Source organism: Schistocerca americana, chromosome 3 (assembly GCF_021461395.2).
Source record: "Schistocerca americana isolate TAMUIC-IGC-003095 chromosome 3, iqSchAmer2.1, whole genome shotgun sequence".
Taxonomy (NCBI): Eukaryota; Metazoa; Arthropoda; class Insecta; order Orthoptera; family Acrididae; genus Schistocerca; species Schistocerca americana.
Genome location: NC_060121.1, coordinates 660,489,074 through 660,515,720, shown reverse-complemented (window position 1 = coordinate 660,515,720; position 26,647 = coordinate 660,489,074). Strand labels below are relative to the sequence as shown.

At 42.9% G+C, this 26,647-nt stretch overlaps 1 protein-coding gene across 1 annotated transcript; it reads right to left on the bottom strand.

Moving 5' to 3' along the window:
- Nucleotides 1-10,984: 10,984 nt before the first annotated feature.
- On the bottom strand, nt 10,985-25,806 carry LOC124606949 (vitellin-degrading protease-like). Its single transcript, XM_047139071.1, has 2 exons — nt 25,400-25,806; nt 10,985-11,740 (listed from the first exon to the last, which is right to left on the bottom strand). The coding sequence occupies exons 1-2, from the start codon at nt 25,781-25,783 to the stop codon at nt 11,378-11,380; spliced, it is 747 nt and encodes a 248-aa protein (XP_046995027.1). The 5' UTR covers nt 25,784-25,806; the 3' UTR covers nt 10,985-11,377.
- Between the last annotated feature and the right edge of the window lie 841 nt (nt 25,807-26,647).

Below are 26,647 nucleotides of genomic sequence, written 5' to 3'. Positions count from 1 at the left end.
ACTATTTAGACGTGAAGATGGTTCAGAGCGATCGAAACATGTCATATAATTAAAAATCTTCCAACTGAGACTTAAAAAAAGTATGAATTAATTCAAACTTACATTTTTGCTGCGTCGTCAAGCCGCTGAGAATACGTAGACGCTTCATATGTGATCTTGCGTGTGGAATCAGTCCCAGATATGAACGTAAACCACTGCATTGTTTTTTTATGCTATGCGTTATATCTAAAGTGAGGACTGGCTCGCGTCAGAATTAACTATGACGCTAACGGTCCAACTGTAGTGCTGCTGGAGTGCAGCGAATCAGTTGACTCCAGACAGAGTTACATGGAATGGCAGAAGTGCCAATCTAAACTGCAAGGACGCTGAAGAGTTCTTGTGGTGGTATCTAGCTAGCGAAAATGTATGAATAAAAAGAGAGAAAACACAATAAACAAGAGAGTCACTAAACTAACATCCTAAGGGACCACCATTCCTTAATGCACCCGATTCCAGAGCTTAATTTAGCTTCGGCAGGGAGAGCAAAGGAAATGGCTCTGCTTGCTCTTGTTATGTAACGAAGTAGCATTTTTTTCCACATGAAGAATGTAGGTATTATTGACGTGAAATGTATTCGCAATGGCAAATATTGATTGCCATCAGCTGTGAATAGAATGAATTATGAAAATTAGCAACGGCCCGGGACTCGGATTTCCCGCTTATCGCGAGCGCTACCTTACCATTTGGCTATCCGAGCCCGTCTCACGGCCGGACCCAAACTTCCATGTGTCGTCAACCATGTGATAAGCAGAAAATCTGTATTCGAGCCCCAGTCTCACACAAATTTTCCATGTCGCCATTCCATTATACGTCTGATGGTAGTCAATATTCACAACTGCGGATATATTTCATGTATTTCATAGCGGCTCTAATAACCGCAGTGCCTATTTCTTCCGACAGGCATACATCTCCGAAAGAAATACGCATCGTAATTCGGTTTAACATAGGTACTGCAATATCGTAGGTAGATATTATTGGTTAGTGCTTTTGTTGTTTTTGACTGTCTCACGTACTTCACCAGCTGATATCGAATGGAGAGCTAAGATGTGTCTTCCCTTGTTCACCTAACTACATGCGTACCTTCATTACAAGAGAAACCATTTGAATGAAATCCGCATCTCGTGCTTCATCTGACCACCTCTGCTACTAATTTACGGGAATGAAGAAGATGCTTTTGCTGTTTTTCTTAAGCTTTTGTAATAAATTATGTATCAGAACACTTTGATAATGAAAAAGAGGCGCTATACACGTTGATGTAATACTCGTATATTTATGTTTTATGCTCTCTAAATATCGAAACACATTTCTGCACATCATCGTAACTAATGACATTTTAGGATTATTTCGACCTCTATATGTTGTAAACGTTAAGTAAAGCAAAACTGCAACTTTATGTGTGATTAATTATCGTTATCATGTCGCGACAACGAACCGGAAATATTTGAATAATATGAAATGGCTGTTCTAAAATTGTAAAATATAAATATTGGTCGCCAGAATCATTCTTTGACAAAATGTCAACAACAGTTAGACTTTGTGAACTGCACTGTAAGAAGATGTTTCATGATGCTGAAAGCCATTTGCAATTTTTGCCCACGTTTTTGTGGATTCGCGACCGAATGGGAAGGGATGTAATTAGTGTTATCCTAAGTTAAGAAACAGCTGCCAGACTCGCGAATAGCTAAGAAGCAGCAGAGATAATGAAACATGTAATTTGTGATACACCAGTATAGTTACTGCACGGATGAAATCTCAGTGACAGTGTATACTACTTAAATCAATGCTTCGCAATTATACTGACATATAAGAACAAAAAAAAAAAAACTGTAAAATAACCATTTCGAGTTAGCACTGCGAAGGTTATATCTCTACTTTGAAAGTTTGCCATCCATAGAAGCTATATTACGCTGCTACATAGGATTTCTTGCTGCTTATTATCCCCACTCACTGATTCTTTGCGTTAATAAAACGCTATCTAATGCGTTTCAAATTCTGTTTGCTCGTTCGTCATTCTGGTCTCTAAATTCTCGCTTACTCAGATACGATACGTATTGATTAAGACAGAATAAAAAAAGGTATCCAACATAGCTAAACCTCGACCTGTAATACCAGCAATATACATCACGTAGCCTTTCGACCCTACTGTTCCATCTGTACATCGAGGAAACAATGATGGAATTAAAAGAAAGGGTCAGGAGTGGAATTAAAATTCAAGATGAAAGGATGTCAATGATACGATTCGCTGATGATATTGCTACCTTGAGTGAAAGTGAAGAAGAATTACATGATCGGCTGAACGGAATGAACAGTCTAATGAGTACAGAGAATGGATTTAGAGTAAATCGATGAAAGACGAAGGTAATGAGAAGTAGTATAAATGAGAACAGCGAGAAATTTAACATCAGGATTGATGGTCACGAGGTAGATGAAGTTAAGGAATTCTGCTAGTTAGGCAGTAAAATAACCAATTCGGACGGAGCAAGGAGAACATCAAAAGCAAACTAGCAATGGCAAAAAGGGCGTTCCTGGTCAAAGGAAGTCTAGTAATATCAAGTATCGACCTTACTTTGAGGAAGAAATTTCTGAGAATGTGCTTCTGGAGTACCGCATTGTATGGTAGTGAATCATGGACTGTCGGAAAACCGGAAAAAAAGAGAATCGAAGCATTTGAGATGTAGTGCTACAGACGAATGTTGAAAATTAGGTGGACTGATAAGGTAAGGAAAGAGGAGGTTCTGTGCAGAATCGGAAAGGAAAGAAACATGTGGAAAACACTGATGAGGACGGATAGGATGATAGGACATCTGTTAAGACATGATGGAATGACCTCCATCGCACTAGAGGGAGCTGTAGAGGGCAAAAACTGTAGAGGAAGACAGAGATGGGAATACCTCTAGCAAATAATTGAGGACGAAAAGGTTAGCACAGGAGAGGAATTCGTGGTGGACCGCACCAAACCAGTCAGAAGAACGATGACCAAAAAAGTGCAAAGTTGATTGATAGATAGATTGATTAATTAAGAGGGGTTGTGGGACGAAACGGCGAGGTCATCAGTCCCGCGATTCCGAAGTTAGTTACAGAAGAAAGAGGGTCTGCTAAAAGTGGATGGAACCAGTCAGAGGAGTCAAATTATAAAATAATAAACATTAAAGACACACAGTAAAATAAAAGGCATAAAAGGCGAGACAACATCTAAAAACTGGAAGAAAGGGGCTGTCATTGGGTCACAGACCAAGAGGACTGTAAAAGAGGCCCCAGACACAGCCAAACTGCCCCTGCTCCAAGACTAAAGTAGAATGTTGTACCTCGAAATAAAAACAACTTTCACAGAGGAAACTGAGGTCCAGGTTTACCGTCCATAAATCGTCTGCTAATATTAAATTTAAGGAATTGGGAAGACGATACTTAGCACGATGGGGCTGAAAGAAGGAGACATTCCACTAATATGTGGGATACCATCAGCCTGGCTCCAAAACCACGTTGTGCGAGTGGTCGTTATGTAGGAGGAAACAATGGGTCAGCCTGGTATGACCAATGCATAGATGGCACAAAACAGTGGACTCCTTCCGATAGGAGTGGAAGGAAAAGCGTCAAATTGCAGTAGACTCCTTGACCGTGTGTGATTTATTACTGTGAGGAGTAGTGCACCAAATGTCATTACACTTTTGGGCTAAGAGGGTTTTGACGTAGATCTGCACATCCATAGCTGGAATTATGAAAGGAAATGGGGGGTAAGTATCTGCTTCTCTAGCCAAACGGTCAAACAGTTCATATCCTAGGATGCCCACATGACTTGGGACCCTGAGAAAGACAACAGAACAGGCGACATGGCCAAGTTCAGAGAGAAGGTCATGTATAGCAGAGACAAAATGGTGTCGAGAGTAGCATCAGTCGATAGCTTGCAGACTGCTCATTAAGTCTGAACAAAAAAATTAAAACACTGTGGAGGGAGGCCTGAGAAACAAAAAGGAGAGATCTGTGAATGGTTAGAAGCTCTTCCGTGAACGTGAAAGCATATCCCACCTTATTGATTGTCTTACAACCAACAGTGTACAAGATGATGGCACCCTGGAACTCTGGACCTCTGCAAGGAAGGCACATACAAGGCACTGGAAAACCATAGGAGCGACAGAGGTCTTAGGACCCTGGAATAGATCAGTCTTAATCCGTGGTGTAGGCTTCATCTGAAGGGGGGGGGGGAGATATAGTAGGAAAGACACGGGGTGCATTCCAGTGAGTGGAGATGGAGATCCAAACAGAGGGATGTGAGATGCATGCCAGCTAGTAACCTCACCCATGGGTGGTTGTCCAGAGGGAGATATGCCTCATCGGCAAAGAGCACAGGGTAAATGGGATGGTCAGGGAATCAGCGAATGGCGATTGGCTCCATCACATGTGTAGAGAGGGATCTCCACTTCGGTGAGGAGTCTATCAACAGGACTAGTGTGAAAGGCACTAATAGTCAGGCACACCCCAAAATGGTGAACAGATAAACCTGACTACCATAACCTAGTCTGGACAAGACCATAGCATAGTAAAGATGGAGAAGAGTGGAATGGTCTGCCCCCCAAGATGTGTGGGTCAGGAGGCAGAGACCATTAAGCTTCTGCATACATGTAGTCTTTAGGTGGCGAATGTAGAGCAGTCAAATCAGCTTGTTATCAAAGATATGGCCCAAGAGAAGCTGGCCACCTAAATACAGTTCTGGATCGGGATGTGACAATAATGCATAACCTGCATTTTGGAGAGAGGTAGCTGGAAGCCATGGGAGGTGGCCCACGCAGAGGCCTTCTGGAAGGTGCTTTGGAGCTGGTGCTCATCAGATGCTACCAAGTGGGAGCTGCATCAGATGCAACGCCGGGGTAACCAGAGGCCCAACAGTGGTCACAAGCCCATTGATGGCAGGGAAGAAGAGTGCGACACTTAGCACAGGATACTTTCTCCTGAATCTGAGGGGCACTGAGTGAAGTGCCAACTCTAACACAGATAAAAACTTGCGGATAAAATTCGGAAGGGGACCACAGGAACTCCAGTCATGGAGGGTAACTAAAATGAGATGACACCAGGCCATGTCGTATGCCTTATGTAGGTCAAAGAAGACTGCAACAAAGCGCCGGCAGTGAGTAAAAGCCTGTCAGATGGCTGATTTCAGTCTTAGTAAAAGGTCATTGGAGATCGTCCTGCCCAGAAGCGACACTGATATGGGGACAAAAGGCCCCCAGACTCGAGTATCCAACATAATCGGAAGCTGACCGTTCTTTTGAGCAGTTTACAAAGTACATTCATCAGGCTAATTGGTAGCTGTCTAGAAACGTTGGGTTCTTCCTGGGCTTAAGGACGGGGATAACTGTACTGTCTCGCCATTGTGATGGAAAAGCGGCTGTAAGTCAAATGCAGTTGAAGACCCTTAGGAGATGTTGCCTCTTGGGAATATCCAAGTGTTGGATCATCTGGTTGTGGATGGAATCCTGGGCTGGGGCCGTGTCTTGTGAAGAGATAAGAGCCTGCAACAATTCGCATTCAGCGAAGGGTTCATTATAGGGCTCAGTGTGGTGCGGGATGTAACAAAGGGGGATCTGTGTAACTCTGTTTTTCTGTCAGAGATAGGCAGTAGGGTAGGAAGTGGATGCTCATGCTGTCGCAAAGGGAGTCACGAGGTGTACTGTGAGGACCAATGGATCTATGCACAGAGCACGTTGGAGGTTAAGGACATTTGACTGTCACTGGAGGCCCAGAAGGTTACAGAGCTTGGACCAAATCTTCAGGGAAGAGGCATACGTCCCCAGGGAGGAAACACGGCACTCCCAGCATTCCTTTTTACTCCTCTTAAGACGATAACGAGCCTTAGTACGGAGAAGCTTAAACGAGAGGAAGTTGGTATGGAAGGGTGCCGCTTAAATCGCTGCAGCGTCTGTTGGCGGTCCTGGACAGCGACTGCAACATCCTTGGTCCACCATGGTACCGGTCGACGACGAGGGGGGACAGCAGTGCCAGCAGCATGAAGAACAGTGGCAGAGACGCCTTGCATGACTACATCAATGGAATTCGAGAGGGAGGTGTCAAAGTGTACAGCAGATGTATATAAAGGCCAATTGGCCCTGCAGAAAGGCCAACATGGGAGCCTGTCTGCCTGGAGGTAGCAGGAAAATAATACAGACACTGGAAAGTGGTCATTGTCGCTAAGGTCATCATGGGATGACCAATGTAGGGAAGCCACTAGGGTAGGGGAGGAGAGCGTGAGATCAACAGCAGAGAAGGTGCCTTTAGTGACACTGAAGTGGGTAGCAGAACCATCATCGAGAAGACACATATCGATTTCCGTAATAAGTTGGTCAACTAGGATACCCCTACATATTGAAGTGACACTCCCTCACAGTGGATGGTGGGTATTGAAGTCCCCATGGAGGAGAAATGAGGCTGGGAGTTGCTGGATTAAGGTAGACAGTGCAACATAAGGAAGTGGCCTACCTGGAGGGAAGTAGACACTGCATATGGTGATTGCCTGAGTTTTTTGCACTCGAACCACTATTGCTTTCAAGTTGGTACGTAGGGGGATCCAGTCGCTGAGGACAGTGGAGCGAATGAAAGTGCAGACCCCACCAGATGATGCCCTGTGACCAGCATGGTTCCAATAGAACACCCGATAACCACAAAATGTTGGAGAGTGTCATCATGGAAATGTGTTTCTTGAAGAACAAGACGGAATGCAGAATAGGAGGAGACAAGAGGATGCATTTCCGGTAGGTGCGGATAAAATCTGTTGCAATTCCACTGGATGATCATGTAGCGAGACTCCAGGTTAGACATAAAGAAGCCGAGGAGAGATCATGTCACTCAGTCAGTAGCCCATCACGGACAAGGATGGGCTGACATCCATAAATAAGTTGTGAGGTGGGAGATGGCACCTCTAGGGGCACTGGGGTGGTCATGTCTTGGGATTTATGTTTCTTCTTCTTCTCTTTCTGAGATGGAGGAGGGCACAGGGGGAGTACAGGCTTCTGCAAGACCTGGAACCAAAAGAGGTTAGGTGACCTCAAGGCACAGAGATGATGTGTCTCGTGGCAGATTGGTGGTAAGAGTCTTCTGGCCAGGGAGAGGGGTCCAAGGAGAGAGCCCAATCGACAGCAGATGCCAAAGAAGAGGGACATTTCTTCATCTGGGGAGGGGTAGCAGCTCCTGGATGGGAGGTCGTGGAAACTGCAGGGGCCGGGGGAGGGTAGAGCAGGTTGGGGCTTGGGTGAGGAAGAGGTAGGGGGAGGAAGACAGGTAATCCAGGGAGTTGTATTCTTGGATCTTTTTTTCTCTCTTGTAAGCCAGACAATGCAGCGAGCGAGGGGCATGGTGATCAGCACAACTGACATGCACAGGTTGCGGAACACAGGGGCTTCCCTCATAGAGTGGGTGGCCACAGCCATCACACAGAGGGTCCGCCGTACAGTGGGAAGACATATGCCCAAAACGCAAGCACCAAAAGCATCAGATAGGTGGAGGGATGTATGGCTCCACGCCGCATCTGTGGCACATAACCTTGACCTTCTACGAGTGGGTATCCTCCTCGAATGCCAGATTGAAGATGCCAGTATTGGTGCAGTTGTCTTTGTGACCCTTCTGCATACGTCGAACAAAATGAACACCATGCCACTCCAGATTAGCCCAGAGTTCCTTATCTGTTTGCAGGATGAGGTCCATATGAAAAATCACTCTCTGGAGCAAATTCAGAGATTGGTGAGGCGTAATAGACACGAGGACACTGCGAAGACGATCACAGGCACAAAGAGCTGCTGATTGAGTGGCAGAAGAAGCTTTGACCTACAAGGAGCTCGACCACATCTTACTAAGAGACTCCACCAAACTTTTCCTCGATATTCTCTACAAAAGCAATGGCTTTTTGGCAGTGGATGTGTCCCCGTCTGTCCTAGTACAGATGAGGAAATAGGAAAAATGTTTCATCCCAAGATGGCGAGCCTGCCCTCCTCCAATGGTGTAGCCAGGGAAGGGAAGGTTGCTGGTCATATGAAGCAGCATTCATGATCCTTCACCATTCGAAGAGATGGCCAATTGAGAACTGCCAGATTTTTGCAGCTTGATGCACTTCATACACCAAGCATCTGTCCTGATACAACCCTGCCCAACCAGGGGCTCTCTCCATGGGCGCCACCCAGTCACAGCATGGACCGTCTGGGATGGCAGCCATTGCCGGGAGTTCTGATGGGGCAGCTTAGGTATCAGTAGTGTGATCCACATGTTGTCACAGGGCTCAGCCATACGGGTTCATAACAGATCCTCACACGGACTGGCTACACGTGCTGGTGACCTAGCAGGGTGGAAGGGAGCTACAGTGGGGAAGGGAGAGGAGAAGGAAGGGGGAGGGGGAGGAATCTGCACCATAGATGCTAGGGAGGGAGAGTTTCCCCAAATGGCTCACACTAAAAAAAGGAAATTTTGAAATGGAGGTCAAACTTCAAGTCGGGGTCTAAAAGACAAAAAAGGATGAAAGAACAGACGAAATGATCAATATTGCAACCAATACAGGAAACCAGGTGGATAGCCAGGTCGACATAAGTCAGAAGGCCAATAGAGGGAAAGGAGGGGACAATGCGGAAGGAGTGAGGAGAGGTAGAGAAAGTGGCTTGAAGGAAATGCATCAAGCGAAGGAAGCATTGGCTGCAATAGCTTGGGGCCCCGTGTGCACCACGCACGAACTCACAAAAGAAAGAACCGTGAGCCCGCTAGGAAGTAATGTCCAAAGTTCTATAATGCCTTCAGTTCGATTGCGCATGTAATATGATATGTCGTGCACTGTACTCTTACCTGGTGTTTCTTTTCGTGTAATGAAATATAATTACATGACTCTCTAGTGGCACAGGTTAGGACCTGCCTCTTGCTTGTGAGCATGATAGCAAAGATTACTTTCATTACTAAGAGAGTTTAGATTCTACAAATTCTGTTAGCACCAGTTAGGGTGGTCGGTGTAAGAGCAAGAGAAACTTAATCCCATTGATAGTGGTATAATAGTAACTTAACAAAACTGTATTAAGGAATGCCTATGTTATAAAGTACTTATTGCATAAGAATATGAAAACATAGAGGACGCTAATATCAGTCTCAAAAACGATTACTACTCAGATGTGACAAACACAGCGATCTGAAAATAACTCATCATGCGTGAGAAGCTGCAATCTAATGCCTACAGGACATGCAACTTTAGGTCTGAGCTACACTTAGTAACGATGATGTTATAGCCAACTGTTTCTTTAGTAAGCATGATCTCAATAACACTTAATAACCATGGTTTTGTGGCCAAAATTTTACTTATATGCTAATTCTTTAGTATGATTCTTTAGTAAGCGTGATGTGAGAATGATTGTTAGCTAACAGAAACTTGGAATCATAAAGTTGCAATTTTATGTTTTATTGCTCTGAACAATATTAAAAATTACAACACGTTATACAGATTACTGTTTCTCGTTCACCCTACAATGTCAGATATTACTAAAAACATCGCTTAACCCTTAACCAGTTTACATTATGTGTTCTTTTCCCACGTTATTTCCATGGTCTTGCTGCCTTCATTTTGTAAACTTTTGTTAACATTTTTTACTAGTATTTTTAATTATATTTCCAGGTGGACTTCTGATGACATAGCTGAACATCTGTATATTACTTGCTGCCATACGTTTTTCATTTTGGAAGGAGATGACAATTCACAGGAAGATGAACTACCTTGCTTTTGAAATTACTCTTTGATATATACTTTTTATGATACATAAGTCGAAACAGTAACGCTTGTAAAAAAACTTTTTATTTTAAGCAGAAAATCAAGTTCATCTTTGTATACTAAATACCTATGAAACAGAATTTTTCGATTGGTTCTTTTTAAAACACTAGAACTGTCAGTCCTTGCTTCTTCTTCTTCGAGCCTCGGAAATGTAAGGTTGTATCATTCCTGTAACTTTTTGTTCTATAAAAATGTTATTTGGACAACCTCCTCTTTAATTGAGTAATACAGTACGAAACCCTACATTTCTGTAATAACGAAGTTAGTTTTGTTCGATTCTGAGCCTATAAATGAGTTGAAATCGGTCAGTTCGATGACGCAAAAATTGCACGTCATCAGTGCTCTATTGTTTTTCTCATTTCGATATTTGTAACTGGAAGTTGCAGTCGATGTATTTAGTGTGATTATTATTACCATGTAAACTATTTCTTTGCATGGATAGCTAAAAATAACACGGTTTTACGTCACCAAACGCGCTCTTTTCTGACTACGGTTCCTAAACCTGCAGCTAAGTATTATATGAGAATAAAATCAAACTATAACGAGTAATGAAATAATCTCTTAGAGAATCATTTTATGCTGTAAATATAGAGCGAAAGATCTAACACCTTCTTTCGAATTTTATAGCTATGTGTTTCTTTTCTTGCTGGCAATGTGGTTTATCCTTTACTTGAATGTTTTTCTATCGCATAAAACTAAAATCACAAGAATGCCTACTGCAGGAAAAGCGTACCTAACACGCTATAGTATTTTAGTAAATTCTACCTTGCGAGAAGAATTTTGTTAAGTTTCACATCTGACATAATTTATTGACATCTATGAATTTGTTTAAATTCGGCACATGTAATCTATATTGTGTAACATTGAATATGTCACTGCGTTCTTATATTTTTGGCTAAAACGTTCCTTTCTGGTTTTTCGCAATGTTCATTTCATCAACACCTAATAAATAAGTTTGTTTTTGAATTTTCTGCGTTTAAACGTATTGATCTCATAAAAGAGGCTTCTTTGGTTTATTTTGTGTCAAGGTACGCCCTTCCTGAACGCGGATTGCTCTTGCAAAAGTGACTTCATGAAAATGAATTATCCTATATATATATATATATATATATATATATATATATATATATATATATATATAGGGTTAAATGACTCCCTCATCTTTCCTTAATTGTAGATGTTATACTAATTTCTAGTCATCAAGAACTGCTAACTTCCATTTATTAATTGACGAAAAAAAGAAAGCTGGAATTAAAATTCATTTCACATTAGTGTGTTGTCAGTGCATTGACATCCTGTTATAGTTCTTCTTTTTGTTATTTAGAGAACCTACCCTAACACCTGCGTACTCTACTGAGACTGATCTTTGGGAAAAGACAGCGTTTCTTTTATTTGATAATGAGGGCTCAGGCGCAAAATAATTTCATAAATCAAATAAAAAATCTCCTGGACTTTGCTGAAGGTACATGTCTAAAACAATTCTTGGCCACGTACACGTTTGTATGCCTCAATGTGTGTATGGTTACAGAAGGCAACTTTTTGAATGTGAAAAGCAGACAACTAGACACCAATTGTTTCGTTAATCCAAGAGCGCAGGGAAACGATGTTGGTGTACACTCCTGGGTATGGTGGGTAAAAACAGCCATAGCCCCACGAGACGATTCCGTATTGCGTGGAGTTCGCAACTAGGGGACCACCTTTGTCACCATTGCAAGCGTCTTTGCCGCCTTCTGGCTCACCAGCGCAAATCATGTTCTCTGTGACTATTCCTTCGTAGGTGTCGTTGCAGGAGGAACGGTCGATGATAGTCGTGTTGACGGCGTGCAGCTGCTCCGGGTAGTCCACCCCAGGTTGAAGGCTACCCCAGCCGCTCACCGTGACGGTGGTGCCGGCCTCGAGCTCCTCAGTAGCCAGAGCCACAGCCTATGGAAACAGTGATGGTAATAACAGGGCAGTCCGCTGTGAGAGGTGAACATTAAATAAATAGTGTAGATAATATGAGTAACAAAGCAATAATCTTTCTTTAAAAATTAATGTGTTATTAGGGTTGTGAATACCAAACAATGAGTTCAGATACGTTTTTGGATAAAACCAACGATTTAACGAAAATCGAAAGTAATGCGGCTTTATAGGTTCTTAGATTTCAAGGACTGGTGCCTTATAAGCTGATACGGACATCATAATGTTGTAAGAAGTGACTTTCTTATTTGAATCGAATTAAGAGCTAATGGACCTCAGTATATTGTAGAAATGACAACGAACTTGGAACAGTGATTATGACTAGGGAAGGGGTCATAGTAACAAACATAGAGAAATGCCGAATAGTAGAGGTACAGCCGGCATGGTCTGTAATATAAGATTAATTAATTTCTTTGCCCTTCAGTTACAGGAAAAATTAACAGAGGAGCGTTTTTCAACGATTAGATAGTCCCATTTTTACAATCCATCCCAAACAAATAATATTTTAGGTGATTTTTGCAGTGTAACCGGGTCCAAAATCAGACATCCAGTTGTAACACATACATGGTACTGAAGAACAACACCAGAGTGTTACATCCACTTCATAAGTTAGAGCTTAAATAAGATGACTAGCTGTACTGACAGAATGTACGCAACATACAGGTTAACGGAACACGTTTTGCAGTCATAGCTATGGCCAACCATAATCTCAGATAATGTGGCGTTCGTATGTACTATAAACTTAGAGAAAGAAGGAACCTACAGAGCAAGAGGATTGTGAAAATTAAACTTAGCTCATCTGGAAGACACAAGACGCTGTGCTACCTTTCATAATATCTGGGTAGAAAAAGAAAGAAAGTTCCCAGCGTACAATTCAGCTACGGTATTAACTGGTGGATGAAGTTTGCAAAGCCAGCTATAATATAAGCCATGAGGAATCCCGGCCAACAATGCCATACGATTTCATTTGTTTACGCTTGCGAAAACTGTCTCTACCAGAAGAAAACCGAATTTTATTTTAAGCGTCTGAGACACTAGTTAAAACTTGATGCAACAGTAATAGCAAAGTCTATGCTAATTAACAAAGCATTTTGAAAAAGTTGTGCACCAAGAAACGGCATCAATGTATCACGTTATACAAGAAAATAAAAAAAGAAACCTGAAACTACTTACAGATATGATAATTGCACCCAGGCGACATAATCATTTGATAGCGATGTGCACATATACATTATGTGATCAAAAGTATCAGGACATCTGGCTGAAAATGACTTACAGATTCGTGACGCCCTCCATCGTTACTGATGCAATTGAATATAGTATTGGCCCACCCCTAGCCTTGATGACAGTTTCCACTCTCGCAGGCATACGTTGAATCAGGTGCTGGAAGGTTTCTTGGGGAATGGCAGCCCGTTCTTCACGGTGTTCTGAATTGAGGAGAAGTATCGTTGTCGATCGGTGAGACCTGGAACGAAGTCGGCGTTGCAAAACATTCCAAAGGTGTTCTATAGGAATTAGGTCAGGACTCTGTCCAGGCTAGTCCGTTACAGGGATGTTACTGTCGTATAACCGCTCCGCAACAGGCCTTGTATTATGAACAGGTGTTTGATCGTGTTGAAAGATGCAATCGCAATTCCCGAATTGCTCTTCAACCAGTGGGAATCCAGAAGGTGCTTAAAACATCAGTGTAGCCCTGTGCTGTGATAGTACCACGCAAAACAAGGGACGCAAGCCACCTCCATGAGAAACACGACCACACTATGACACTACCGCCTCCGAATATTACTGTTGGCACTATTCACGTTGGCAGATGACGTTCACCGGGCATTCGCCGTACGCACACTCTGCCATTGGATCGCACATTGTGTACCGTGATTCGTCACTCCACACAACGTTTTTCCATTTTTCAATTGTCTAATGTTTCCGCTCCTTACACAAATAGATGCTTCGTTTGGCATTTACCAGCGCGATATGTGGCTTATGAGCAGTCGCTCGACCATGAAATCCAAGTTTTCTCACCTCCCGCCTAACTGTCATAGTACTTGCAGTGGATCCTGATGCAGTTTCGAATTCCTGTGTGATAGTTTGGATAGATGTCTGCGTATTACACATTACGACTCTCTTCAACAGTCGGCGGTCTCTGTCAGTCAACAGACGAGGTCAGCGGGTACGCTCTAGCGCTCTACGTGAGCCTTCACGTTTCCACTTAATTGTCAAATCGGAAACAGTGTACTTAGGGATGTTTAGGTGTGTGAAAATCTCGCGTGCAGACATATGACACAATTGACACCCAATCACGTGACCACGTTCGAAGTCCGTGAGTTCTGCGGAGCGCCCCATTCTGCCCCCTCATGATGTCTAATGACTACTGAGATGGCTGATGTGAAGTACCTAGTAGTAGGTGGCAGTACCGTGCACCTAATACGAGAAACGTATGTCTTTGGGGGTGTCCGGATACTTTTGATCACATAGTGTACAAATAGCGGTATAATCGCGTACACGAGGTATAAAAGGCCAGTGCATTGGCGGAGCTGTCGTTTGTACACAAGGGATTCATGTGGAAAGGTTTGCGACGTTATTACGACCGCACAACGGGATTTAACAGACTCTGAATATCGAATGGCAATTGAAGCTAGACGGATGGTACATTTCTTTTCGGAAGTCGCTAGGGAATTCAATATTCCGAGATCCATAGTGTAAAGAGTGTGCCGAGAATGACAAATTTCAGCATTACCTCTCACGACGGACGGCTTTCACTTAACGACAGAGAGCAGCGGCGTATGCGTAGAGTTGTCAGTGCGAACAGACAAGCAGCACTGTGTGAAATAACAGCAAAAATCAATGTAGAACATATGAGGAACGTATACGTTAGGTCAGTGCGGCGAAACTTGAAGTTGATGGTCTATGGCAGCAGACGACCGACGCGAATGCGTTTGCTAACATCAAGACGGCACCTGCAGCGCCTCTCCTGGGCTCGTGACAATATAGGTTGGGCCCTAAAAGACAGGAAAATCGCCGTGTGATCGGGTGAGTTCTGATTTCAGTTCGCAAGAGCTGATGGTAGGATTCGAGTTTGGTGCAGACCCCGCGAAGCTATGGACCCAAAATTTTCAACACTGAATTTAGCAAGCTGGTGGTGGCTTCATAATGTGAGCTGTGTTTACATGGAGTGGACTGGGTCCTCTGGTCCAGCTGAACCGAGCATTGACTGACTGTGTTCTGCTTGTTGGAAAACATCTGCAGACATTCATGGACATCATGTTCCTAAATAACGATGCGCCATGTCACCGGTCCATCGTTGTTGGCAATTGGTTTGAAAAAGTTCTTTACAATTTGAGCGAATTATGTAGCCAACATGAATCCCATCGAACATTTATGAGACGTAATCTAGAGTTTAGTTCGTGCACAAAATTCTGCATCGCCACCACTTTCGCAATTATGGACGGCTAGGGAGGCAGTGTGGATCATTGTTTCTGCACGGGACTCCCGACGTCTTATTGAGTCCATGTCATATCGAGTTGTTGCACTGTGCCGGCCAAAAGGAGGCCCGACGTGATATCAGCAGGTGTCCCATGATCCCATGACTTTGTCAACACAGTGTACAAGCACGATGCTACTGAACAAACAAGCTGAAAAAAGAGAAGAAATCCTTAGTTACATTACAGAACTAGCAACCAGCATAGCAACGGACGAAAAGACACAGAGAGTTATTATATGACAACGAAAAAAAATCCAGAGGAAGAAGAAGACTTCGCAACAGAGCTAACCGTGAAAGTAGTTGGTGCTACTGAAAAGAGCTAAAAATGTTTATACGGCCCTGTTGCTTACATATGCATCTCGAGATATTTGTGGATGGGACAGAGGTGTGGTCCTAATTGCCAAAAACCGTGGAGGAAAGACAGTCAGAGTCTTCGACCTATAGCACTACTCAACAGTGACTACAAAATTTTCATGCGGATCACACTGTGATTCAATTCAGTTGTCAGCACTATAACTGGAACATACCAGGCATGTGTGGAGGAAGATCGGCTGATACACCAAACTTTAACTGATTACAGAGGCATCAGAACAAAAGTAGAAGCTCGCTATTTGCAATGCGCAACCATATCGCTTGACATCGAAAAGCCTTTGATAAAGTCAACCATTTGTCTTTTCCAGACTGTGAAAGCATTGAACTTCCCAAAAAGTAACTGATACAGCAAAGAACCTCCCAAAATTGGCATGTCCGGACACAGGGTAAACGGACAAGTACGTAGACTACTACAAATTAATAATTCGGTACGACAAAATTACCCCGTCTCCTTGGCACTATATGCAATAGCTGTTGATGATTTTCTCTTTACCCTGAGGCAACAACTTTATGGATTACAAATGTGTGATCAGAAGATCATATGCCAAGCATACACGGACCACATACGTGCGATTCCTGGGGATGGAAGAAAATGAGAGGGAAGAAGCGCGTTAAATCATAAGGAATTATGAAGCCAGAACATGAAACAAATTAAACCGAAATAAGACGGGACTTATGAACATTGGTAGATCTGTAGAATTTTGAGCGGAAGAACAAATTATTGGCTAAACTACAGTCAGCACACAACAAAACAGTTTGAAAAATCCAAAAGCAGTACAAAAATTACAGACCTGTTACAAAAAAAACAAAAACAAAAAAAGGAATATCTTGAACGACTAGATAGAGGATGTTCGTATTCATAGGACTTGTACGTTAGTAAGTTCTCCAGAAATTATTAACATTTTAGTCACCTCGCTTCAGAATATGTCGTGTTCGCCATGGGCCTTGATAATTTGTTCCATGCGTGGAAGCCCCAATGCGTATAAGGCGCAAATTTCGTCCTGTGCGATATCCATCCATGCTGCTTTCATTTCCAAAGTTCATGTGTGGTGGTTGGCATTGGGTCACAGTCCTGCACTCTTCGTTTCACCATATCCGATACATTTTCGTTTGGCGGCAAGTCCGGTGATCTGGTTTTCCCAGGGCAGAAGGCTGACATCCTGTGCCACCAAGATGACACGTTTTCGAGCCGAAACATGTGCTCATGCATTGTCTTACTGAAGAATGGCATTTGGGGTGTTGTGCAGAAAGTGTATGCTACAGGTCGTAGTATGTCATTCACTTAGGTCACACGGGTGACAGTGGCCTGGACATGCACCAACTGCGATTTGTGATTGTACGCAGTAGCGCGCTACACCATAAGGCATTGAGTTGGTGCTGTTCGTCTAGTGTGAATGCAGTTACTGTGATGCTACTCCCCCCCCCCCCCCCCCCGTCTGCGGAGAACCAAAATGCGGCCAACATTTTCAAAAAAAGAGAACCTGGATTCGTCCGAAAACATTATGGTGTCATTCCTGACGCCAGCGACGTCGTTCACACACCACTGCCGTCTAGCGTGTTTCTACACATTCATCAAAGGTAACCGGAGATGTGGACTCAACCGATGCCGTAATAAAGGGACGGACTGTCCCTCCTGATAGTGTACACACTGTTTCATTGTTGCACCATAGCTGAGGACGCCGCTGTGGTTGAGCGCTTCTGGCGCTTCAGTTCGGAACTGCGTCGCTGCTACGGTCGCAGGTTCGAATCCTGCCTCGGGCATGGATGTTTGTGCTGTCCTTAGGTTATTTATGTTTAAGTAGGTCTACATCTAGGGGACTGGTGACCTCAGATGTTAAGTCCCATCGTACTTAGAGCCATTTGAATCATTTTTAGCCGAGGACGACGCAGATCTGTCCTGCAGTGACATTAGGTTGAGGTGTCGATCTTTTCGGGGGTGGTCTGGGCGGTGCAACCTGACCCATTTACTCGTGTTCTACGGCCTTCTGTGAACTATTCTGCATACGCCCATTGCGCTGCCGAAACATTTCGTTCCACACGAGTAGCATTTTGCCGGATGGAAGCATTACGTCCTCTCATGCCAATAACGCGCCCTCTTTCAGGCTCATTGATTTGACCTTACGAAAGGCATATACGTCTGTGAGAAATCCCGCACGTCTGCTCAGATTACACAGATGTATTATCTTCGGTTTAAAGCGACAACGAGATTCATAGGCACATTTTACCGGTAGGTGGTGTTGCGTCGTGATGTCGACGTTTACCTTGAAATCGCGGGCCGACGTAGTTCAAATGCTAATCATTTCTGGAGAACATACTACTGCAACGTCCTGTGAATATGAACGTCCTACCTCCCATGGTTCACTGTGTTCTTTTTTTTCTGAACATGAGCATACGTTTGGTCAGTAGCTATATGAAATCCGAAATAAACAGAGTCGCTCACGTACAACAATTACCAAGATGCATAGCTCAGTAAATACCAGCACCCCTTAGTCAAATTCTCAGCAGAGGTCACCTAAAACATTTTCTCTAAGAGTACAGCTTCATCGAAAGAACAATTCCAGACAAAGATCTATACAAAATCGAAGCAGTCAGCAGCAACATGGCAGAAAACAAAGCGAAGAATAGAACAAAGCAAAAGTCTATGGAATAAAGCTGGAACAAAGTCTCGGAAAATATTCGGGACTCACACTTATGAACCAATGTGGGGTCAACGAGTTACTTGGCTGTAAACAGGAAAACCCCGACGAACGCAAAAAACCAAACAGTTCATCTGTCAGACACATCAAACTACATCAGGTGCAACCTACTGCACTTGGGCGAACGTGTAGTATCTGGTTAAAAGTATGTGAACACCTATCAGTGTCCACCCTGCACATTTATGAAGACTTGAACTCTGCAGAGAACACTTTCAATGAGGTGCCAGAAAATTTGCGTGGGAGTGGTAGCCCTTTCTTCCTCAAAAACAGAAACCGCAGAAGGTTGTGATATAGGATGCTGGGGTCTGGAGCGAAGTCAACCTTCCAACTCTTTCCAAAGATATTTCTTTCGGATCAGCTCGGTACTCAGGGTCGGCCAACCCATTTCAGAAATGTTAATGTCCACAAACAAATGAATCAGAAATATTGCATTATGTGTTGTCTTGCTGGTAGAATCACTCATCGCCCTCGAACTGTTCTGCTGTATGCAGTACACACTGTAGTAAAATTTGTTCACCTCCTTTCGCATTTACCAGTTCCTTAAGCGCAATTAAGGCTCACAATCCTAACCACGAAAATACCCCCATAGTGTCAGATCACCTCCTCTGTACTTCACCGTTGGCACTTTGGACGATGGCAGGTATCGTTCGCCACGCATTCGCAATCCCAGCCCACACAGGCTACAACGTGATTCATCAGTCCAAATCCCTTTATTTCAGGTAACCGATGTTTTGTGGGGCCGCTCTTCAAACCATCTCAAGCATCGCTCAGCATTCACCATAGAAATGTGTGGCTTATGAGGAGCGGCTCAATCATTCTACTCCGTCCTTTTCAACCCATTTTTCTAGTTCGGGGCCTTTCACATTCGACAAATCGCGCGCTTGCAAGGTGAAGTGCAAAGTGTGTTTGCACAGTGCATCGGTCGAACTGGGCTTCATTTGCCTCATCTCGGCTTGCGTGGTGAAGCCGCCGTGGTGCATTGCCGAGAACGTTGACAGAAGGCATATTGATCACTGAAACAGATAAGCGCAAGACAGTTACTCGAATAATGGAACAATCTGCTCCAAGAAAGCAAAGATTTCCGAGAGTCCATTTAAACTGGAATGGGAAATTCTTTCTTTTTTTGTTAGTTGTGACAATAGAGCCAAATGTCAAATCTGCCGCACAGGAATTATATGTGTAAGAAAATCATCTATTTGAAGACAGTATAGCAAATTGAAATCAGAAGAGTATACTGAAATCATAGGGGAAGCCAGAGAAAAAAAATTACAGTGCAAACTCTAGCGCCAGAGACTTCTATATCCACAAATGAGGCTTGTATCAGCACTTTATCATATTTACTTTGATCAAAGGATCTGCGAAACGAACTGAAGTTTGTTTACATTCCTCTCAATTGTGTATTCGTTTTCGTTTTCGCTTGTATTATTCCCAAACCCATTCTTTTTTTCTCTGATTTAGTGCGACGAAGATGAAGGGTGCCTTGAAAGGATTCAGAACTAGTTGTAAAGTTGCTTTATGTTTAGCAAGAGCACGGAAGCCGCTTGGTGAAGGGCCATTAATAAACAATATTTTGTTGGATGTAGTAGAGACAATAAGTCCCACAGTATCTCCCACATACAGCAGAATACCCGTTTTCTAGAACGATAAAATATGGCGAAGCAGCGACATTGCCGGGAATTTCATGAACAACTGTCAGCCAAATTTGAAAACGTCCAGGCGGGCTTGATGAGTCCATGGATCAGTTAGCGGTTTTTTTCGTGGCGTGAATGACGACCTAAATGTAACGGAAGAGCTCATCGATATGATGTCGATAAAGGGCACTGCTACAGGAGTGGATATGTGAGAAGCGATCGAAATGACAACTGAAAGAATAGGACTCACTTGAAGAAAGCTCTTTTTTGCAACCACAGACGAGGTGCCAGCAATGCATGGTAAAGTTAAAAGGATTATTGGCCTACTGCGGAGAAACCATAACACACTGAATTTATCTTCCGCTTATTGTTTTGCCCACGAAGAGGTTGTTTGTGCAAAAGTTATCGGAGTTCAATATGTAATGAATGTTGTGGTGCGCATCGTGAAATGTATTCGTTCTCATGGACTCATTCATCGTCATTTCAAAGAATTTTTTATTTCATTTGAAGAGGAGTATCCAAATATGTCGTGCCATGCTCATGGACGGTGGCTGAGCAAGAGGTAAATAATTTCCCGCATTTTTCGACTGCGCCACACCGTGGCTCAATTTTTAGAGGACAAGGGAAACTAGAGCCACTCATGCATGACCCTGAATGGGCAGTCGATTTTGGATTTTTAGCAGTAAACTTCAGCTCCTGAAAAAACAACTTTTCTATAGAGGTAAGCAACTCTTTACTTAGTTAGGTATACAGATTTTTAAAAGTGCTTTATTCAAAACGGTACTTTGGTTTTATTTTACAGCATATGCGCGGGAAGTAGCACGCTTTGAAAAATTTGTCAAATTGCTGCAATCCCTTAAAAATGAGTTTGGCAACCGACTCCAGTTAATGCACCGGTATACCACTAAGAGGAAAATAAAGTCGATTTTGTTAAATGTACAAGCATAACATTAAATTGAAAACAACAGTAAACAGTACCTTTTTATTGACACATATCGCCTTTTAATACTTCAAAGCAACTTTATACGCTACTCTCATTTATTACCATTTAGTTTTGTTCTTGTTTCAGGAAATTACTAACTTGCAGCCAACGTTTGAAGTGTTGGTAAAGCGCGGCAATTGAAAGTGCACCTTTCGACTTACATTTCAAACTAATCCAGTTGCAAACCGATGAATACAGAAAGGTTTTATTTTATAATACCAAAGGTTTGCTCGAGTTCTACCAGAATTTGTCGAAGGAAGAATTTCCTAATCTGCTCACAAGGGAACCTCCCCATCGCACCCCCCCCCCCCCCCCCCCCCAGATTTAGTTATAAGTTGGCACAGTGGATAGGCCTTGAAAAACTGAACACAGATCAATCGAGAAAGCAGGAAGAAGTTGTGTGGAACTATGAAAAAATTAAGCAAAGTATACAAACTGAGTAGTCCATGACGCAGATAGGCAACATCAAGAACAGTGTGAGCTCAGGAGCGCCGTGGTCCCGTGGTTAGCCTGAGCAGCTGCGGAACGAGAGGTCCTTGGTTCACGTTTTCCCTCGAGTGAAAAGTTTACTTTCTTTATTTTCGCAAAGTTATGATCTGTCCGTTCGTTCATTGACGTCTCTGTTCACTGTAATAAGTTTAGTGTCTGTGTTTTGCGACCGCACCGCAAAACCGTGCGATTAGTAGACGAAAGGGCGTGCCTCTCCAATGGGAACCGAAAACATTTGATCGCAAGGTCATAGGTCAACCGATTCCTCCACAGGAAAACACGTCCGATGTATTCTATACGACACTAGTGACGGCATGTGCGTCACATGACAGGAATATGTTGTCGACCCACCTAACTTGTACACTTGGGGAATGGCTAAAAAGATTCTTCTACCTTGCCCGATTTAGGTTTTCTTGTGGATGTGATAATCACTCCCAAAAAGAGATGAAAACATAAGAGTTTGTCACATAAACTGCAGAACGCAAATTTAAAGTTATTATTATTATCATTATTATTATTTAAACTTCTTTTGCACGAGTAATCGTGTCCCATCAGACTCAGTCCTCCACACCCACTGCACATAAACATTTGGCAATTACGAAGAAAACGGAGGTGAAGTTTTGGAAAAGGTCGGGACGGGGCGGGCGAGACAAGCGTAAGGAAAGAGAAAGATAGCGCTATTGCAAAAAAATGGTTCAAATGGCTCTGAGCACTATGGGACTTAACTGCTGTGGTCATCAGTCCCCTAGAACTTAGAACTAATTAAACCTAACTAACCTAAGGACATCACACACATCCATGCCCGAGGCAGGATTCGAACCTGCGACCGTAGCGGTCACGCGACTCCAGACTGTAGCGCCTAGAACCGCACGGCCACTCCGGCCGGTAGCGCTATTGCACAAGGTCGGAAAGTAGTGATTTGACCCATTGTCAATATAGAACAGCCTTCTTCTGCAGTCTGATACAAACACCCCGAGAAACTCTATTTTACTTTTACCACTGGTAGCAATTTTAAACTCACGAGAGATTCCTGTCTCAAGTCTCATGCGATTTTTACCGATGGAGGTGTCGCAATTGTTAGCACACCGTACTCGCAGATTCATATCCGCGTCCTGCCACCCAGATTTAGGGCTTCGGTGATTTCCCTAAACTTCTCCAGTCCAATGCCGGTATGGTTGCTTCGAAACTGTTTCTTCACCACCGCGGGCCTGTGCTCCGTCTCTGATGACCTAGATGTCTACGGGACGTTATACCCTAACACTGCTTCCTTCATGAGAGTTTTTACAGCCAATCCCCGAAATGCTCTACGGTTCCTGTCTTTCATTACATGAGGTCTGCCTGGTCTCACTTTAGCTGTCGTTGTTCCTCCACGCTTCCACTTCATATTCATATCGCCAGCCGTCGGCCTGGGCGGCATCAGAAGGGTTGAAATATCCTAAATGGATTTGTTACTCAGGTGACATCCAGTGAAATTGCGCACGTTCGAGGTCACTAAACTTTCCTGGTCGGCCGGTTCTAGTGTTACCTCTTCTCTACTGAAAACACAATACTCCCTGCAGTCTTTTATACTAGCGTACCTGCATGTTGTTGCGTCATGTAGTGGTCAAATCTGCATTGGATAGGGATGTCCGGATACTTTTGATCATATCGTGTAGATAAACGTGTGGCAACGTAAAGGTAATATGGTTCCTCCGCAGACAGAAACTTATGTTTTATATACGACTCACAGCACAGTTACACTCCATAGACGAGTTGGTCCAGATGAAGCATCCTATTTTTACACAAAAAGACGAGCAGTGACCTTGCTAAAGGGACAGATGGTGCAGCACATTTTAACGGAAAAGGAAAAAAATTAAAGCAGTTTACTGGCTACATATGATAACAAAGCATCAGAAGGATGAACGAATCAAAAAATCTACTAATGAAAATTTACCAGTTTGGTAACTGGAACATTCAAACACAGAGAAACTTTTATCTTTAAACTTAGTTTTTAGTATTTGTATGTGCTTTTATTTATTTTTTATGCTACTGAAAGTAATGCCTTCTTTTAAAATTATATTGATGAGTAATTTTTAGGTCAATGAGAAAGAAATTCATTTAATTCAAGTCTTCTCAGTACGATTAGTTTAGTTTTCAAATCTCCATTTCACTTCTTTCTATCCTAACGGAAATAATATTTTCATTTTAAAACTTTTGGAAAAGAAAATGACAGTTCACTTGCCAAGGAGTTCATTCGAAGAAGTTCACTTTAATGTCTAAGTTGGAGACCTTTAGTTCCACGACGAATTGTATATGATTTACCACAATTCATCTCATAAAGAAGCAATACGTAATTTCTAATGAAATGAAACAACAGAAATGGTATCAGAAAGGCGGCATAATTTTAATTTCAAACTTCCTAATAGCAAAGTATGCCTTCTTCGGCTCTTATAACTGCCGCCTGGTTTCTATTCCATTTTGTTAATAACGTTCCACTCCAAGTACTTTGCTCCCACTACCTTCCGAAGGTACAAGGCATAATAAACGAACACGAGAGCAGATTCTTAACGTGAGCCCTCTAGTTGAAAAATTTTGCGAATTCAATACCCCGCTAGTCTTCGTTTCTATGAGTATAGCAAGGCCTTCGACTGTGTTCAGTGGAAAGAACTGTGGAGCGTACTAGCAGAAATGGGCGTTCGCGAACATCTTATTACCTTTATCACAAATCTTTACTATGATGAGAAGGCAATAATCAGACTAGGAAAAAGTACTTCAAGACCTTTTGAACCATGTAACGGAGCTAGACATGAGTGCATTCTATCATCGGTTCTGTTTAACAACTATGGAGAATATGTTACGAGAAAGAGTCTTCCTGGCTGGGCTGGTGGGATCAAAATTCCAGGACGAAGAATCCGTAATTTAAGTTTTGGTGATGACACTGTACTGTGCACAGAATCAAAACTGTAAATAAAGAAACTACTGGGTAGGGTTAAGACAGAAAATGAAAAACTTAGACTGTCGATCAGTAAGAAAAAGACAAAGATCATGATAACTGACAGAGGTGAATCAATATCAGCCGCTGACGCACTATCAGAATATGAGAAGTGGATCACTTTGTCTACTTGGGCTCAGTGATTCAGAAAGAGGGTGGCCAACACAGTGAATAAAATGCAGGATTGTTCTGGATAGGGATGCTACACCGAAACTGAAAGTGTTTTGAAAGATGGAGTCCTAACCATACAACAAAATTAACAGTGCACAATCTCCAATATTTCCAATTTTCCTTTATTGCGCTGAAACATAGACAATAACAAAAGGGGACCAAAAAGACTTGACCTTTTGACATATGGACTTGGAAGAGGTTGCTGAGAATATCATGGATAGACAGAAAGACCAATCAAATCAATCCTTCAAGAACACAGGGTGTTTCCAGTGAATCCTGCAGTTATTTGGTCATATAACTCTACGACAGGAGGATAACTTGGAAAAAATGATCATCAGTGGCAAAGTCGAAGGTAAAAGGTAGTAGGGACGACCACCAAGATGATGGACGAACCAGATAATGGAGAAGACATACCAAACATGACGCTAGGCACTCCGGGAAAAATGGAGATATTCTTAAGAGTATTTGTGGTGGGTCACCAATTTTCAATTATGTAAAACGGAGTGATGACGACCTTCAAACAATTCCAGAGTGTATTCTAATCAACACTGGCACTGAACCCAGGCTAATGCATGTAGTTCTGCAGAGCAATGGAAGGGGTGAAAGAGAGGAAGGAGATCCTACATATAATATAAATATTGCAAACGTATCGGTTGAATATTTGTCCCTTAAAAGGCAAAAGTTCCAAGTTCGATATCAGGTCCGCCAAACAGTTGTAATTTACCAGGAAGATTCAAACCAACTCACACTTCGCTACAGAGTGGAAATTCATTGTGCGACCGTAGTTTGATTTTGTAAGATTTTTCTCAATGAAATATTTCTGTACAGAATACCTGAACGTTGTCGCCAAACGAGATGGAGCCAGAGATCTCGAAGAAACCAATGTCTCTATCTGTCAAAACATAATCGAAATCTTCGTGCCAGAACAAATCGGACACCGTGTACGTGGCGCCGCCACTCTCGCGTATAGATGTACCGACCCGCAGCACGTAATAAATTGGTTCGGTGCCCCAGATGCACCACGCAGCCGTCATCACCCAGTTGGCGCTGACGATGGAGGCGCCGCAGCGGTGCGCCTCCACATACTCCACGGAGACCTGCCAGGGGAACTGCGAGATGTCCGCCGGCTCGCCCCCAAGAACACGGTCGTCGCCCCCTAGTGTGGGTGCTACGCTGCAGGCTGCGGCCAGCAGCCACAAGGTGAGGGCCGGACACATCTCTGTCGGGACAGCCAGGCAACACTGTCGTTCGCGTTGTGTACCAGCAACTGCCTCACGAGTTATCTGCACCTCTCTAGATTTATCAGTCGCTTTGAATCAAAACAGATTTATTATCAGTTGCGCCAGCCTCTCCTAACGGCTCTAGCTATTACCATAAGCGAAGTATCAACGTGCTAAAATTATCTGTAAAGTATTGCATGTCAACGAATAACCCACTCGTAAGTTTCCACCAATGAACAAAGGTCTGCCTGAGTTTCCCACATAATGAATTGTCCACTGGTTTATCCCTTGACTGGAAGAGAGTTAAATGATTAAATGAATGAGGTTCGGTGTTTGCACGATTGTACACTAGCAGAAAAGATTATCAGCATGAAACAACGGATGTGTGTGATGGAAGATTTACCCACTTATTACTTATCCTGCACACATTGTACATAATACGTATTCCACAAGACATGATTCTGTCGACAGGATCACACATCTATAGACATACTGTCCATGGATAGCACGTTCAATATACAGTAAGTTCTGATTACAGTGCAGTAATGAAAATGAATACAGTGGGGATCCAGATGTGCCACCCATTATTTTAGCAAATGGATATTTCTGATATTACAGACCAAGCCAGACGCTATTAAGGTCAGTTTCGACGCCATCCTCAAATTTGTTTCTGCGAATGTATGTTCAAAAGTTCATTGCACATAACGTTTAAGTGCCTGTTGAACAAGATAAGTAAGTTGCTGTGCTGCTGTAAACATGACTAAGTCAACCCTTTAGTATATTTTCTTGTTAATCTCTAAGATCTAATATATAGTACAAATGATTTGAGGATGAATAAACAACTGTAACAAATACTAATAT

Bases quoted from the DNA above. Each gene is read 5' to 3' on its own strand.
- LOC124606949 (XM_047139071.1), bottom strand. From the start codon at position 25,783: ATGTGTCCGGCCCTCACCTTGTGGCTGCTGGCCGCAGCCTGCAGCGTA. The intron at 11,741-25,399 runs GTATTCTGTACA...CTGTTTCCATAG, and splicing joins CGTTTGGCGACAACGTTCAG to GCTGTGGCTCTGGCTACTGA.